Source organism: Plectropomus leopardus, chromosome 7, assembly GCF_008729295.1.
Source record: "Plectropomus leopardus isolate mb chromosome 7, YSFRI_Pleo_2.0, whole genome shotgun sequence".
NCBI classification, from domain to species: Eukaryota; Metazoa; Chordata; class Actinopteri; order Perciformes; family Serranidae; genus Plectropomus; species Plectropomus leopardus.
Genome location: NC_056469.1, coordinates 2,998,218 through 3,013,906, shown reverse-complemented (window position 1 = coordinate 3,013,906; position 15,689 = coordinate 2,998,218). Strand labels below are relative to the sequence as shown.

General features: G+C 38.5%; 1 protein-coding gene across 1 annotated transcript in view; it reads right to left on the bottom strand.

Annotated features, from left to right (window-relative positions):
• ascc3 (activating signal cointegrator 1 complex subunit 3) overlaps nt 1-15,689 on the bottom strand; it is a 202,737-nt gene that overhangs the window by 41,116 nt on the left and 145,932 nt on the right. Inside the window, 8 exon segments of the mRNA XM_042490728.1 lie at nt 85-230; nt 625-791; nt 1,082-1,167; nt 2,420-2,640; nt 10,204-10,372; nt 10,500-10,598; nt 13,798-13,952; nt 15,270-15,495. Of these exon segments, the coding sequence (XP_042346662.1) occupies nt 85-230; nt 625-791; nt 1,082-1,167; nt 2,420-2,640; nt 10,204-10,372; nt 10,500-10,598; nt 13,798-13,952; nt 15,270-15,495 (1,269 nt within the window).

Here is a 15,689-nt window from a genome sequence, read left to right as displayed (position 1 = left end):
CAAAGTAGTCTTAAGCCATATTCTGATGTTTCTGGCAGAAAACTCATACTGCTGCGTGTTTTGGTGCCATGATGCGTATCTGACCTGTCCGATTCCCAGCCAGTCAGCGAGGTCTCGAGCGTTGGCCAGAGCTGTGGACAGACCCACCACTCGGACACTTTTGGAGGTGTGAGATGAGATGAAGTTGGTCCTGGACACGATGACCTCCAACACTGGACCACGGTCCTCACCTGAAAAAAGATGCAGTGATACAGTCCAAACACAAGATAGAAACAGTAGTTGCATCTTAGTGCCTTCACATTAGTGTGAGTTTTCCAACATGGAAAATTTAGAAATGGAGATAATCTGAGGGTTCTTTCGAAAACAAATTTCTTTAAAAACAAATGTTCCTGAGTAGAACCAGGTAGAACCCCCTTGGAGCGTAAACTGCCTGTAGATGTGAGCTTAAATAGTTGTCTGTCCCGATGTGTCAGCCCTGTGATTGATTGGCGACCTGTCCAGGGTGAACCCTGCCTTTAGCCCAATGGACAATGCTGAATATTAAACCTCAGAGAAGACTGACGTATATCCTAGAAAATATAACCAGTTCATACAGACTCCTGGAGGTTTGTTGTGGCCTCTTACCCAGCAGATGGATCTCGTCAATGATGAGAATGGCTACTTTCTGAACGTAGCTTCTGTTCTGCCAGCTCCTGCTCACTCCGTCCCACTTCTCTGGTGTGGTGACGATGAGGTCAGCCTGTGCAATCGCTCTCATGTCTGGAGTCACGTCACCTGTCAGTTCCACCACTCTAAACACAGACAAGAACAAGGAAATACTTTAGCCAGTACATTTACAACTTACACAATGTTTTATTTATTTGTTTATTTTTATTTAGTTAAATCAAAAATTAAAATAATATTTGATTATATCATTAGCCAGGTTACCATACACAGCAAGACCTGGAAAACAAAACATTTCCCAAGATTTTTCTTTATTGAGATTCAGCAGGGATAAAATATGCCAGCTACCAGCTGAAAACCCCATCCAGAAAGCAATCAGCCTCTGTGTGCTGATGGTAATGTATCTGCTTCCACTTACTTCTTCCCCAGTTTTTCCTCTATCCTGATCTTCCAGTCCTCAATCCTCTCTCTGACCAGAGCTTTCAGGGGGGCGATATACACCACCTGAACACACAGACGCAAACGCACAGTCACTCACAAATAAAAGAAACAGTGCTTCTCATGTTGGAGCATCTCTTCAGGTGGCAGCTGCTCTCAGGCAACAATGAGTTAAATAACTGACTGTGTTCTAAACATAGAGCAGAGGCTGCCTTAATCTAACTTGTGTTTTTTTTTTAATTTTCTAGATAACACAGACAACAAAGTATATTGCTATCATGAGGTTAAAAAAATGTTCAAATATATTCCAAAAATCATAAAATGTGTTGATTTATCCTAAACTGTGTGCACAAGGCCAATTCCACAATAAAATGCAAAATGTATGAGACAATAACATTTTTTTAAATAAAAATAAAAAATAAAGTAAAAATTAAAAAAGCACTTAAAATGATAATAATTCTGTACAATAATTTTAAATATGTGATGATAATCAAAAATATAGTTTTTCTAGAGCTTCTTTAGCTTTTTAAAAATAATGTTTCAAATCCACTTATTAATGCAATTTGTGAAACATTTCTTACTAAGTTGCTCATTGCCTGTTTTTCCATGTTTTTAAAAAACATCACTACTCAGGGTTCAAAGGTTTAGAGGACATATAAAAATATCAAAATATATATTGTGTATCACGATATAGCCTTAAAATATCACAATATTATTTTAAAGCCATATCACACGGCCCTAGCAGAGCCTCACCATAACATATTGGTTTGCTTTGTTTTTCCGTTTCTTTCCCGACTGATACATGTTTAGACTTTTCCCACAGCAGTGTTTGATTTTCCTTTTTGTGGCAAAACACTGCTAATTTAGCTGTATGACACAAATTATTAGTGTTTCCAAACAGCAGTTAAACAACAGACTTTAAATGACTTTGTGAAACTCCATCAGAAACTTCAGTGTAAATGGATGAGATGCCAATTAGAAAAAGAATAATCAGCTGACAACAACCTTTGCAACATAAGTTACTAACAATATACAAGAGATCATCAGCAGTGCTCCCATGGAAACAACCTGTGGAACCCTATGAGGACGCAGTCTGTGTTTGCTTTGGAGTTCTTTCTACAGTTGCAGTGTCCTGATGATGCTCTTTTTAGTCTTTTTAAGTTTTGAACAGACTCACAGACAGTCTCCTCTGCTGTGGTTTCTTATGTAAATAAAACTTGGTACTTATCTTGACCAATAGAAAAGACAGCAGCAAGTCAATACTTTCCTGTGCAAAAACGAATTCAGCAGTGACACAGACAGAGCCAACGGTTCAAACCTTAGAGGACGGGTACTTGCTGAAGACCCTGAACATCGCCATCTCTGCTGCGATGGTTTTTCCAGAGCCCGTTGGCGCCCCCAGCAGGACATTAGTGTCGGTGTGATACAGAGTGTGGAAGATCTGAGTCTGGATGGGGTTGAAGTGAGTGAACTTGTAGAGGCTCTCAAACTCCCGGTTCCCCAGAGCTGTCACCGGCAACGGCTGCAGGTCCAGCAACTCTGAGAGGACAAAAGTAATGGGACAAGATTAAACTGGATTCTTTTCTTCTTATTCTGGCAGCAAGGTGTAGGGCACATCGTAAATGTATAAATACAGTAACATACAGTAAGTAAATGTTTAAAAAAAGTTTAAATAATGGTCATCCCAAACATTTATTAACCTTTAGGGACTGTTTGGAGCATTTTAATGTGTTTTTCATCTTAAGTTTTTGGTAATTTTGGCTGTGTTCATGCATTTGGCATAATTTTTAGCAAGATTGTGTTCTTTTGTTTAATCTGTGAATTTCCAGCTCAGCTCCTACAATAAGTCTAAAATACACTATGGGCACAAAATTGTTAAAGTGAGAGTGTGAAGTGCAAAAAATGCTCCACTGAAACCCATTCAAATTAACATTTTTGATCCAACAGCCATCAAAACATAAAAACATGAATTGTATTATTCCTGGGTGTCATTCTGGGCTTTTCCTTGGAATTTGTCATTTTTACCATTTTGTATGTGATGTTTTTTTTTTAAATTTTTTTACCATATTTGGCATATGGAGAAAATACATGCTATTTCCACTATTTGCACTGTCACAAACCATGTCGCTACTTAACATATCCCAGGCTGTCATCATTAAAAAAAAGATGTACTTTGCATCACTTTGTATATTAAATAATTTTGTGTGTGTGTATGTTTTCATCTAAAACATAGTGGCTGACATTTAAAGGGTTAAAATCCTGAAAAATAATTAATATTTGATATTTATGATTACAAAAATAATATTCTCTGCCTGAACCTGAATGGGCCTACCCAGGTTCGCCAGATTTGGGTCTCGGCCAGGCTGTAATTTCTCACTGTTCCCTGGGACATGAATCGTTTCAGGCTCTTGCCAAATCAACATATTTTTTAAAAAAATTTTTTATGAAGCTGATGTGAACAGTCTCAAGTGTATGTGGCAGTTTGAGGGAAAAAGAGAGAAAGAGGGTGAAGGGAGAGCAAAAGTGATGGAAAATGGAGATGGGGGAGAGAGAGCGCAGGCAAGAGAGAAACAGAAAACCAGAGAGAAAGGAAGGAGGGCTGCAAGGCAGTTTGTGCTTCTCTCTCCTCAGCAGTGTTAGTGATGTAAATGACATGCAGCAGAGAGTGGTGATTATTATCTACACGCTGCATCGCCGTTGCTGTGTGTACTACATGTACCGAGGGACGTTTTCTACTTTGCCGAACCTGTCATGCAGGGGATGACAGACTAAGAGAAGAAGGAGAAGTGGTGCGTGGAAACACTCCAGCCCTTACCTTGTAATACATGTTTTAAAATTAAAAAAAAAAAGTTTTTTATAATATAGAAAATGTCAGCACAAATTCAGTACAAATTCATGTTTTTAATCAGACTCGAGCCCAAAACTGCTACTGTGTCGGGCTCTGGTTGGGCTTGGACAGAAAAGGTGCAGGCTCATACAGGTTCTGGCCTGATTTTTTGGGCCCAATCTAAGCCCTGGTTCCTGGGGGCTTGGCTTGTTACCATTGATATCAGGATGGTGTTAGCGCTATTAGCACTGTAAGCACTATTCGCTCTGATAGCACCATTATCTGCTAGCCGCCTGCTCAGCTACCTCCATGTTATAACTAGGCGGGTTTCCATTAACCCTCAAAATGCGCAAATTGAAACAGCAAATGCAAAATAGGCCTAATGGAAACATGTCAGTTTTGAAAAAAACAAAAAACATTTTTTTTAAGCTTGCATGAGGGGGTATTACAGGTGATTCGAAAAAGCCATATTTGGCAAAACTGCAATGGAAACTCTTTTTTGGCTTTTATAGGTCATATAATGTGCAACACCAGGTAGTGGCAATACCACTTTATCAGTGCCAATCGCCGTTAAACCCAAAGAAGAGGAAGAAGAAGAAGTACAACAAAGTCGCATGACATTCTACAAAACATGATGCAGTATGTGTGGATGGAGGAAGGTACTGAGATCTTCTTAACTCTTATACGAGACAAAGAAATTATGGCGATATTAGATTGGCTTTATCGAGTGGCTGTAATAGAAATAAACCTGCTAATGTTTTGGACATCCATCGTCATGCTTGATGGAATGTTACTGCAAGAGAAAAGTCGCGTAACATCGCAGGGAAAGTCGCATCATATCAATCAGTGGAAATGCAGTCATCTCGCAATTGTTTCATCAACATTTAGAAAATATTGCTTAAGTTTTGCACAAATCTCTAATGAAAACCCACTGACTGTGTAGACAACATGAATCAGATTCAGTCATAGATACATGTCACAGAGCTCCTTAAAGCACTAACCACCACAACATACCATAAATGACAAAGATGAGTGTATAAACAACTACTGAGAAAATGTGTTGAACAACGTCCAGGAAATACACTGACTACAGCATAGCAGCTGAAATTAAACTAATTAGTGTCTGAGAAAATGTTGCATGATTACTCATTTATCACTTTCATGCAATTAAAGTGTGATGCTGAATATAAAGACATGATAATGGCACACATTTGTTCAGGTGTCAACCAGTGCTTATGTAACAAAGAAAAGAAGCTTTAGAAGAAAATTCTTGAACCTCCTTCAGCTCCCTGAACTTCAATACGGAGAACTTTTTTTTATCAAAGTGAAAACTAGTAAAACACAGAGCAGCACTGGCATTCATGGAGTCATATTTCTCTTCACTTGATTAATGTGAGTCCTTTTGCGTTCTCTAACTCCTCAGAAAGAACATCTGCATCTTTCGTTGCTAAATGCTCCACTATGTTCACCAGCTGGTGTCTAACTTGCAGAGGCAGTGGATTTATCAGAGTCTCACTGAAAACAGCTTCCTGCTGAGCTAAAAGTCAGGGTTGGGTGATAATACTGCACTCATGTCTAATGAGATGGATGGTAGAGATGATTTTCTTGTAAATGGTATGCAAGAAGTCATTGGACAACATCAGACAACAGCTGCATGGCTGCAGAGCTGTTCCTGTGAAGGCTAAAAACACTGTATTAAAAGTGTTCTACCAGGCATTAAATGTGTCTTTCATATTTAATGACAGCCAAGATGACGTTTGCACGTTTGTACGTTTGTTTGGTTTTCATGCACTGTTGTTTTCAATATAGACTGCATTAAATTATGGACATGGCCATTGACATCACCTATTGGCCTGAGTGGCTGTTCAAAGAACTGCACTTTTTGGCATTTTAGCTTTGGCTCCAGTTTTCAACCCTGAAGGTTGAGAGGTTGTCACTTGGTATTAACCCTTTGAAACCTGAGCAAATTGATTTCTTTCAAATCATTGGAAGAAGGCAATAAGTAGCAAAAAAGGAAATGATCCAAAAATGTACAAGAAATAAGTAATAAGTAGAAGAAAAACAACAAAAACAAGAAAAAAAAACCCCAAGAAACAAAAAACAAACAACCAATAAGCATTAATAAACAAAATGAAACATTGCCTAAAATGTGCTTAAAATCGCAATATATTTTTGTAGCATAACTTTAAAAATTGAATTATGATAATTTTAAACATACTGTTCCTCTAGATTTTTTTTTTCCCTATACAATTTTCCTTTGCTTTTTAAAATTTACTTACTTGGTGTACCTTATACAGCAAAACACAATTTAATTTTCTGTTTTTAACATTAAAATGGGAAAGATATTTAAAAAAACAGAGGCAGAAGTATATGTTGTAAAATTATTAATATGGGCAACAGTGACACTAATAATGTTTTTTTTTAAAAAATGAAACAATCAAACAAAACTAAAACTAAAACTAAACTAATTAAACAAAAAACCAACAAACAAGTAAACAAAAAACAAAAATAATTTGACTGCAGGTGTGGCTGATACATGTACTTCTAAAGAAACGAAACAGCAGAATCACAAATAAACTATGAACAGTCAACACTTGAGTAGTTCACCGTAAACTTCAGGGAGGTGAAGTTATAATAATATCTTCATAGATTAGGTGAAGTCCAAATGTGGATAAATGACCAGCTTTAAAACTTATCCTGTTCAGGTCTTACAATAAATGCAAGTCATAAATATCACATGAATATCATGAATAACATCAATCCAGTCCTCAGCTTGGTACCCTAGCTTTAAAAAAAAAAAAAAATCTATATCTACTAATTTCTAGCAATTTGTAGAACATTTCTTACCAAGTTGCTCATTGCCTTTCCCCTATGTTTTTGAAAGAAATACCAATTTGCTCAGTGCTCACAGGTCAAAATACTGTTAAAGTGATGTGGCTCCAGGATTTAAAGGGTTACAAGTCGGGTATATCTGAGTTTTCACAAACAGCTGAGTTTCCTGGTTATTTATGCTGACACGATTTTACAAGGCAGAAAGTGGTAATTACAGTAACTCAGCTGTTACATGAATGATGCATAATGCTCTGACTTAATCAGCAGGAACATCTCCTTTTATTTTATATAGTTATTGAAACCGCTGTTTATATGAAGGCATTCATTAGTGCTGATTTTTCTTTATTTCCTCTATCAACACCCACAGAAATGCAGTAGAACAATGGAACCTTCCTATTTACTGTGCAGTCAAACTGCCTGGATGAGCCTATTCTAAATGTCTGGGCTCTAATGTTAACAACAACCCACTGTTTATATCTGATGCATTCATTGTGATGAACTTGCCAAAGCATTATATGTTCTGATCTGATCCACATTCTTGATTTGTCTTTGTAAAAGATTCCTCAGATTTATTTTGTTACATATGTGTAATAGAAGATGACAAACAGAGACTTTTATATAAGAGACCCTTTTATTAATGAAAGACCGGAGCCGCTGGTTAAACAGTGTCCTTCCGCCAGCCTGTGATATGATCTGCTCTGTGCTGTGGGGTTTTTGTGTGCGTTCTTACTGAGGGGGAAATGTGGTCAGAACTAATACGCTGGTTCCTTTCTTACAGTCTGGAGGAGTGAATGAGCGGAGTGAGGGAGGATTAGATGCTTTTGTTCTCCGGTCTACATAGGGTTTTGATGTCTCCGTGCAGCTCCAGAACAGCTGAGCCATGTTGTGGTGGTGAGCCGCTGTTTTAAGCTGACTGAAAGCTAGAGTTGGTGTTTTTAGACAAAGTATCCTTTTGCTTATGTTAGTATTAGATTTTAGTAAAAGCTCAGGTTTCTTTCACTGTAGAAAAGATGCCCCCTCCATCATTCTATGGAGAGCATACTAGATGTATGTGCTTGTTTAGTTCAACAATTTATGGCTTATTTAGGAAAAAAACAAAAATTACTGCATTGCGGTTGTACGCCTCCCCAAATAAGTCAAGTTGCACTTACTGTTAACCTCAATGTCTGTGAAAACATGCATGCGTCACACTAGGTTTGGGCGGTTTCAACACCGTCATAAATACAGGCACTCCTCTTTCTATATAACTCATTGTATATAGTGCACAGCGCGCACCACCAGAGCTCAGTCTCTGGTCTCTGCTGGTGGAACAGGCAGCTGAGCTGAGAGCGACACGTTGTGGTGGAGGGAGAAGTAACAGGACTGTAAACAGCCAGTGGCCAGCAGACAGAGAGAGACCGTAGGGGACAACAGCATGTTTTTTTACAACTAACTTTGTTCATAAAGGATTTATTTCGACCTAACTGGAGCTGGTGATTGTTAGAGCAGTGGACTTACCAACTAGATTACTAGCATACCAAGATGATTTGGGTGACTTTTATTTGTCTAAGTCTGAAAGAAGTGTGTTTTATGATGTGTTAACGGGCAAATTAAGCCTCATCAGACTTCTGTGACTGATGGAAAGTTAAATTCAAAAGGTTTACAGTTGTCTTTCTCTGTTTAATACAGACAATGGCTATGAGAATATCACTTTTATTAACATTTTGTGTTTCTATAGTGATTTTTAAGATGGACAGCCAAGATCTGTGTCTCCAATTCAGTATCCGTTCTTCCCTTCTGTTCTTGAGTTATGTCTTCAAATAATAGTTAGAAAAGTGTTTATGCAGAATATTATGATGTCACAGCGAAGTTGACTTTTTGACCTTTTCGATATGAAATGTCATCACATCATGATTTTATGCTATTAGACATTTGTGTGAAATTGTGCTGCAATTAGCTTATAGATTCTTGAGTTATGGCCCAAAATCCATTTCATTCTTGAGTCCAAGTGGACAAAAAAATCCTTTAAGGGTGTTCTTGGGATACCACATTAACAAGACTGACACACATGAGGTCACATACACCTTGACCTTAGACCAATGACAAGCAAAATCTTCTTGGTTCATCGATGAGTCCAAATGGACGTTTGTGCCAAGTTATGGCTGTACAACCCACCTCATCTATCGCCAGCGTGGAGGCATAAAAACTTGTTAGTGGGTCTGTAAATGACCTCAGTCCTACTTTGCCATTTTTGGTATTGAAATGTCTTATTAATTATAGGACAGTATGTACACAAAAACCAATTTATTAGCAGTAAGCTACAGTAATATCTGCCAATATATCTGTCACCTGCTGCAAAAGTCAATACAAACAAATGTTTTCAGCTCAGTGCGATTGAGGTGGACCAAACAGCTCTATTGTAAATAAATGGAAAACAGAGAGAATTGAAAGACTTGACTTAGTGGTACTGGTACTATACTGTACTTGAGTATTTACATTTCTTTGCTTTATGTCTACTCCATTACATTTTTTAGAGAGAAGTACTGCAATTTTTACTACATCATATTTACCTGACAGCTTTCTCTCTCTTTTCTACAGGGAACGGGAGGTGACATTAATATGGTCTTATTTTTAAAAATGCATGTGTGCTTTCTATTTCCTGCACCCGTTTTATAAACTGCACGTCCGTTTTAGTAACTTTGACATGCGTCTTTTTTTAGAAAGCGTGCGTGAGTAACTCGCATGCGCATTTTGTTTATGTAAAGATGCATGTGCAAGTTACTAAAACCCACCTGCAAACTATAAAACAGGATTGCGAGATAGAAATAAAATGTGTATGCTAATTACTAAATCGTCCACCTGTTTCACAAAATGCATGTGCAAATTATAAAAATGCGTGTGCAACTTCATACCTTTTTTAACAAAAAAGATTATTTTTTTGGCATTTTTGCCTTTATTAGACAGGACAGAAGATTAGTTGCATGAAAGGGGGAGAGAGAGGGGATGACATGCAGCAAAGGGCCGCGAGCCGGAATCAAACCCGCGGCCGATGCGGCAAGGACATTGCCTTCATTTATGGGGCACCTGCTTTATCCACAAGACAAACTGAAATCCCTGAAATCACTGTGCCTGGGCTTTTACTTATAATTGAGCATTTACGCATTGCGATATACTGCTATGTATACCTAAAGAAACGACGGTCTGAGTTCTTCTTCCACCACTGACTGGATTCAAGTGGGCAGTATTCTGTCTGGCTCTTAACAAGGAACTGAAGCAACTGGAATCTAACAGCTGGAAATATTCAAGAGTCCAATAGTCCACCAACTGTTGCTGGACTGTAACAGACTAAGAGACTAAGCATCACTATTTTAAATTCAGGCCAAGTTAAGTCAACTCCTTCTTGTCACATCATAAATGTATGTGTGTGTGTGCGCGTGTGTGTGTGTGTGTGTGTGTGTGTTTACCAGTGTGTGGAGGGTGTCTCTCAGGTAGGATGAGGTTCTGGAAGTTAATGATGCAGACAGCCTCGGCTCCGAGCCAGCGGTCAGACACCGCCTTGATATAGTACTGAGAGGGCAACGGCTCGAAGATGGGGATGGTGAACACGATGTGCTGAGGCTCTCCTGTTACCACCTGGAGAGAAAAACACACACACATTAACATAATTGACACACATCAGTGGTGACATAGTCTTTGAGGAACACTGTTCTAATGTTACCCAGGTCCAATAATAATAATAATAATAATGATAATTAAAAACCTGTTTCTTCTGCAGGAGGAAGTACTCAGAGTGGTAGATGTGATCATTGATGGGATCCTCCACCCACAGCCACCAGGGCTCACCCACTGACCCGTGCACCTGCATCATTGAGGGGAAAAAATATTAGACCTATTCTTTTTAACAGGAAGTCACAATGGGGGTAAAATGAACAAACTGAATAAAACCCATTAAAATACACAAACTCCACGCAGATTTTGGCTTTAAAATGAAATATCTGAATTGCAAACATTGTAATATCTGCCGAAATCAAAAGCATAGATATATAAATATATATACAGGTATATAAACACAAAGTGAACATGTACAGGACATTGAGCCTGAGTTGAAGTATTTTTCTTATTTTGCACAATGAATGAATATTACACTGAAAGCATTGTATTTCATGTCTCCATCTGCTGATTGGTAATCATGATAGAATATGCAGAATATGATGTAAATTCCACTACAGAAGAGGCTTGATGGTCACTAAAATTAGGTGGGGAAATAAGTGAATTTGGGTATCAGCTAAATGACTTGTTATGTACAATAATTTCAGATATCGTCAAAAAAAATCCCAATATTGTGCCTTCCTGGTGTACAGTATGTTTACTGAAAGCAACATAAGAGCGGAGTCAGTATCCTTGTATGTGCATGCAATAAAGCTGCTACTGATTCTGAAATATCAGTCTTAACAATCCATTGCCAGTTTCTTTGAAATAAATATCTTATATTATTCTTATAAAAGAACAATAAACAATAGTCTGCTGGTAATGGCAGTATTCATCATAATGTGTCAGTGTGGTGTTTCCTGGGTGCCATCAGGAAGGAGGCTCATGTGTCGGTACATGTGTCGTGGCTCTGCAGCCGGATCAGGGCTAAGCCAGCCGGTCTTCCATTACCACTCTCCCATGATTGGAGCATGCATCGCTAATCGGACATAAACATTCATCTTCATATTCAGCCTCGCTACAATGAGCTTCCTATTCCACTCAGATTCCACGACAAACTCCGGACTAAGCTTCCCATGATCCCCTCTGGCCCGTCTGCCCACTGAGGTGGGACATGCTGGCGAGGCCCGGAGGCATTCGGGCTCTCAAGGACAGATGGAGATTCCATGGCTGTAAGAATAACAAGGTAGGAGGAGCAGCTCTTTTTTGCTCCACTGAGAAAATGCAACTATGACTACACTGACTGTCAGGAAGTAGTATGGTGGGTGGGTGTGTGTGTGTGTGTGTGTGTGTGTGTGTGTGTGTGTGTGTGTGTGTGTGTGTGTGTGTTTGTGTGCTGCTGCTGCTCAAGAGACAGAAGGATGAGAATAATGCTGAATTTAAAGATCCAACCTTCCCTGGACAGACAGACTTGCAGTTCTACAGAGAGGTTTCAGGGTAAAAGTCGAACCATTTACTGAAAATATATTTTGTATCCATTTCTCACACACTGCAGGCTTGAGAAGTTTGTAGCTTGTTCCATCATGAAGAATAGCAGCTCTAGTCAGCCTGGATTCACAGCATAACTCACCGCTGCACTGTAGATCTGTATGTAAATTGCGTTTGAGCTTTAGAGGCCACAATGCAACAGTAGGCTTGTCTCCATTAACCCTTAAATTGCACAAATTGCAATTGCGAATATAAAATACGCCTGATGGAAAAAACTCCTGTTTATCGCAAAAAAGTTTCTACACTCAGATGAGGTGGTATTTCAGGCGATTTGAAAAACTTCAATGGAAACACTTTTTAGCTTTTATAGATCATATGATGTTCAACACCGAGTGACAGTAATGCAACTGTATGGACTCCAAACGCCATTAAAGTCAAATAATCATAATAAGGAGCAGTCACATCACTTTCTACAAAATATGGAGAAAGAGACTGAGATCCTCTTAACTCTTGTGCGAGACAAAGAAATTACAGCATAAAAGACTGACTTTATCAAGCGGCTGTAATATACATAAACCTGCTGATGTTTAGGACATCCATTGCCATGGTAATATCACTAGAGAAATAACATAATATTACTCAATGACAACGCAGTTATCTTGCAATTGTGTTTCATCGAAATTTAAAAAATATCGCTTAAGTTTGTGCTAATCTGTAATGGAAAACCAATAAGTGAAGTAGTATTTATCTACAGAGCTCCTACAGCTTAAAGTCTCTAGCAACATGGTATGAAATAGTAAGAAGATGAGATCAAAGAGCTCCAGCAACACTTGTAGTTTAACGAAAAACTCAGGGTCATCCACGAGGCCACAAGCTTAAACTTGACTTTTTTCATTCTCCATGCACCTTGGATATTGGTGCATATATGATGCATAGTATGAATGCAAATATTTTATCAAAGGCGAGTGTCTTATTAATCTTCAAAAATCTGAGTGAAAATAAATGTTCCCAGCTATTAGAAAAGTGAGTTGAAAGCAGCTCATTTTGAGGAAAACAGCATTTCTCCAGACTTTGTTGGCGTCGCAGATCATGTTTTGATTGACACCTCCTTGGATCCCAACTTTGTCATCTGTCTCTCGTCTCCATGACGACAGCCATGGAGCAAAGCTGACTTGGAGTGGTACATCTCCCAGAGACGGTCCCAGAGTGCATTGCTCTGCATAACCGAACGGTACATTCCAACGCTCCAGTTTATGCCAGAGTGCTCCGGCTGATGTTTCTGAACGCACTCTATTGAAAGGAGCATTGAGGGATTTCAGTTTGTCTTGTTAAATTAATCTCAACTGAGAGCTGAACTTTGAATATTAGATTGTCTTCATCCATATTAGGTGATATGGATCGGGGATAACCACACCCAAATCAACCCAGCTTCAGGAAACTGGAAAAACTAAAATGACAATATTTCAAATTTGGATTGAGGTTAATGTCTGATCATTTTTTATGCTTTTTATGATGCATTTAAGACCCTAAATTATATATTAAGAAAGTTTTTGGTGATTTGAGTTTCCAGAGACTTTAAGGAAAATTAGATTTGACACTTTTAAGGAGACTTTTTCAGTCCTACTAGGAATTAAACTTCAAATCAATTATACAACTACCAAATTTGAAGAAAAAAGCATTATCAGACATAAATTACTCAGTGATAGGTATATTTTGCAGAAATATTTTGAATAAAAAGAAAATATTTGGGGAAAATACGTGTTTTTTTGTGTTTTAGCAATCTTATGTATCTTTGTGACGAGTTCAACATGACTATGATGTGTACTTTCAATTCCATTTTGCCATTTCAAACTATTTCATATAAAGAGAAGCCGACAACAGCAGTATGATCGTATGTTGCAACATATGTCATCCATGTTTACCTGATCGTTCCAGCGGAAGTCAGGCGTGACGATGAGGCGAACACGCAGCACGGTGCGTGTGATTGGCTGAATGCTGGCTTCCATAGTGATGGAGGGGATCTGGTGGACACACTGTTTGACTGATAACCCAACGTTGACGTGGTGCAGAATGTGACCTGGGAAACAACACACCTGGCATTAACATGCTTTTCATGTCATAATTATGAGTAAACATGATGTAGTTCATGCAGATGACAGTAATTCCCCAAATAAAAGCAAATATAGAAAAAAACAGCTGGGCCGCTCATTTTAGCTTAGTGTATCAATACAGCAACACAGTAGTGTCGTACACATCACTCTGCTGCTCTATGTTTGTCTTTTTAACAAAAATGAATGAACTTCAACCTCAGCCTTTGTTTCGATCACTTCAATGAAAATCAAAACTTCCTTTGGCTGTTTCACAGTAAAAGGTGCAAAGAGGGATCATATCCTCTGAGGTCCTGGAAGGCTTTTAATGTGAAACATCAGATATAGACATACTGGGTCAGCTGACGGTATCTTAACACAGACCTAAATAAAGGCAAAACAGAACAAACTGGAGTGAATGACTGCAAGTCTCACAGCAGCAGCATGGTGTGAGACGACTGATGATGGCTTTAAGATCCTATTAGTTTTTAAAGCTCTTAATGATTTTGGTCCTAACTATCTATCAGAATTGCTTTTGTCTAATGAGCCTTATAGAACCCTCAAGTCTTCTGGCAGTGGCCTTTTAAAACTCACTTAATTTAGAGCCAAAACTCTCAGTGAGCATCTTTTATTTCTATGATCCACATCTGAAGGCTGACCACCAAAATGCCAAACTTCAGGCTTCAAAAGAGGAGACCACAGTCTATTTGTACCTCCCTAGAGGTAAATAAATAAAGGCCATCACCATTTGAAACTTGATAGCAAATTTAAACCTGAATTCTAGGTGCTTTATACCTCTATTTTAACCCTTTGAAACCTGGGTCAACTTCACTTTTCTTGCGCTGCTTTCAGACACCTTTTACATAAATTTATACCATTGAACAAATTGTTTTGATTTCTTTAGAAAATATGGGAAAAAGGCAATGAGCAACTTGGGAAGAAATACCCCGCAAATTGCCAGAAATAAACAGATTAAGAAAAAAAAAAAAATTAAATCTAGGGAAGAATGTCTAAAATAATATCTATAATTAAACCACCCAAGGAAAAGTAAGGTTAACCCTATATTTAAAAATATTTTACAGAATTATTTTTTTCAGGTCATTTCTGTTCTTTTTTTGTACTTTGTCGTTTTTTTTTTTTTTTGGTTAATTATTTTTTTTTTTTTTTTTACCAATTTCCTGGTAATTTTGGTGTCATTTTATTTTGATCATTGCCTTCTTCCCATGTTTTTTTTTAAAAAAAAAAATTAATCCAGCCAATTTATGTCATTTAGAATAACTCATACAGTCTGAATGCAGTGTTTTTACCGATCTCATCCTTCCTCATTTCCTTCAGTTTGTCCACAGTGAGCTTCTTCTCCTCCAGGCGGTTCAGCACAATGTAGCTGAGGTTGGGAAACTGGCGGAGCGGGTGAGCAAAACCCCACAGCCGCCTGTCGATCACCTTACAGAGGGTGAGCAGCCGGTAGGTCACTGTCGGCCAGCGTTTCCTCAGAGCGATCTCAAACAAAGCCCTGACGATCCGAGCAGCGTTCTGTGACAGAGGGAAAAGAGCTGAATCAACATCAGTCCCAGACGTGTACCTGTTACTGCTGCAATCATAGACCGCAACAGTTTGAACTTTAAAGCTGAAAAACAACGAGTGAGCGGGAGTCAGTGGCAGCAGCTGGACGCTCCATCACGCAGTAAACTGGTGATTAATCATGTGTGATCAGAGGGAGGTCTGGC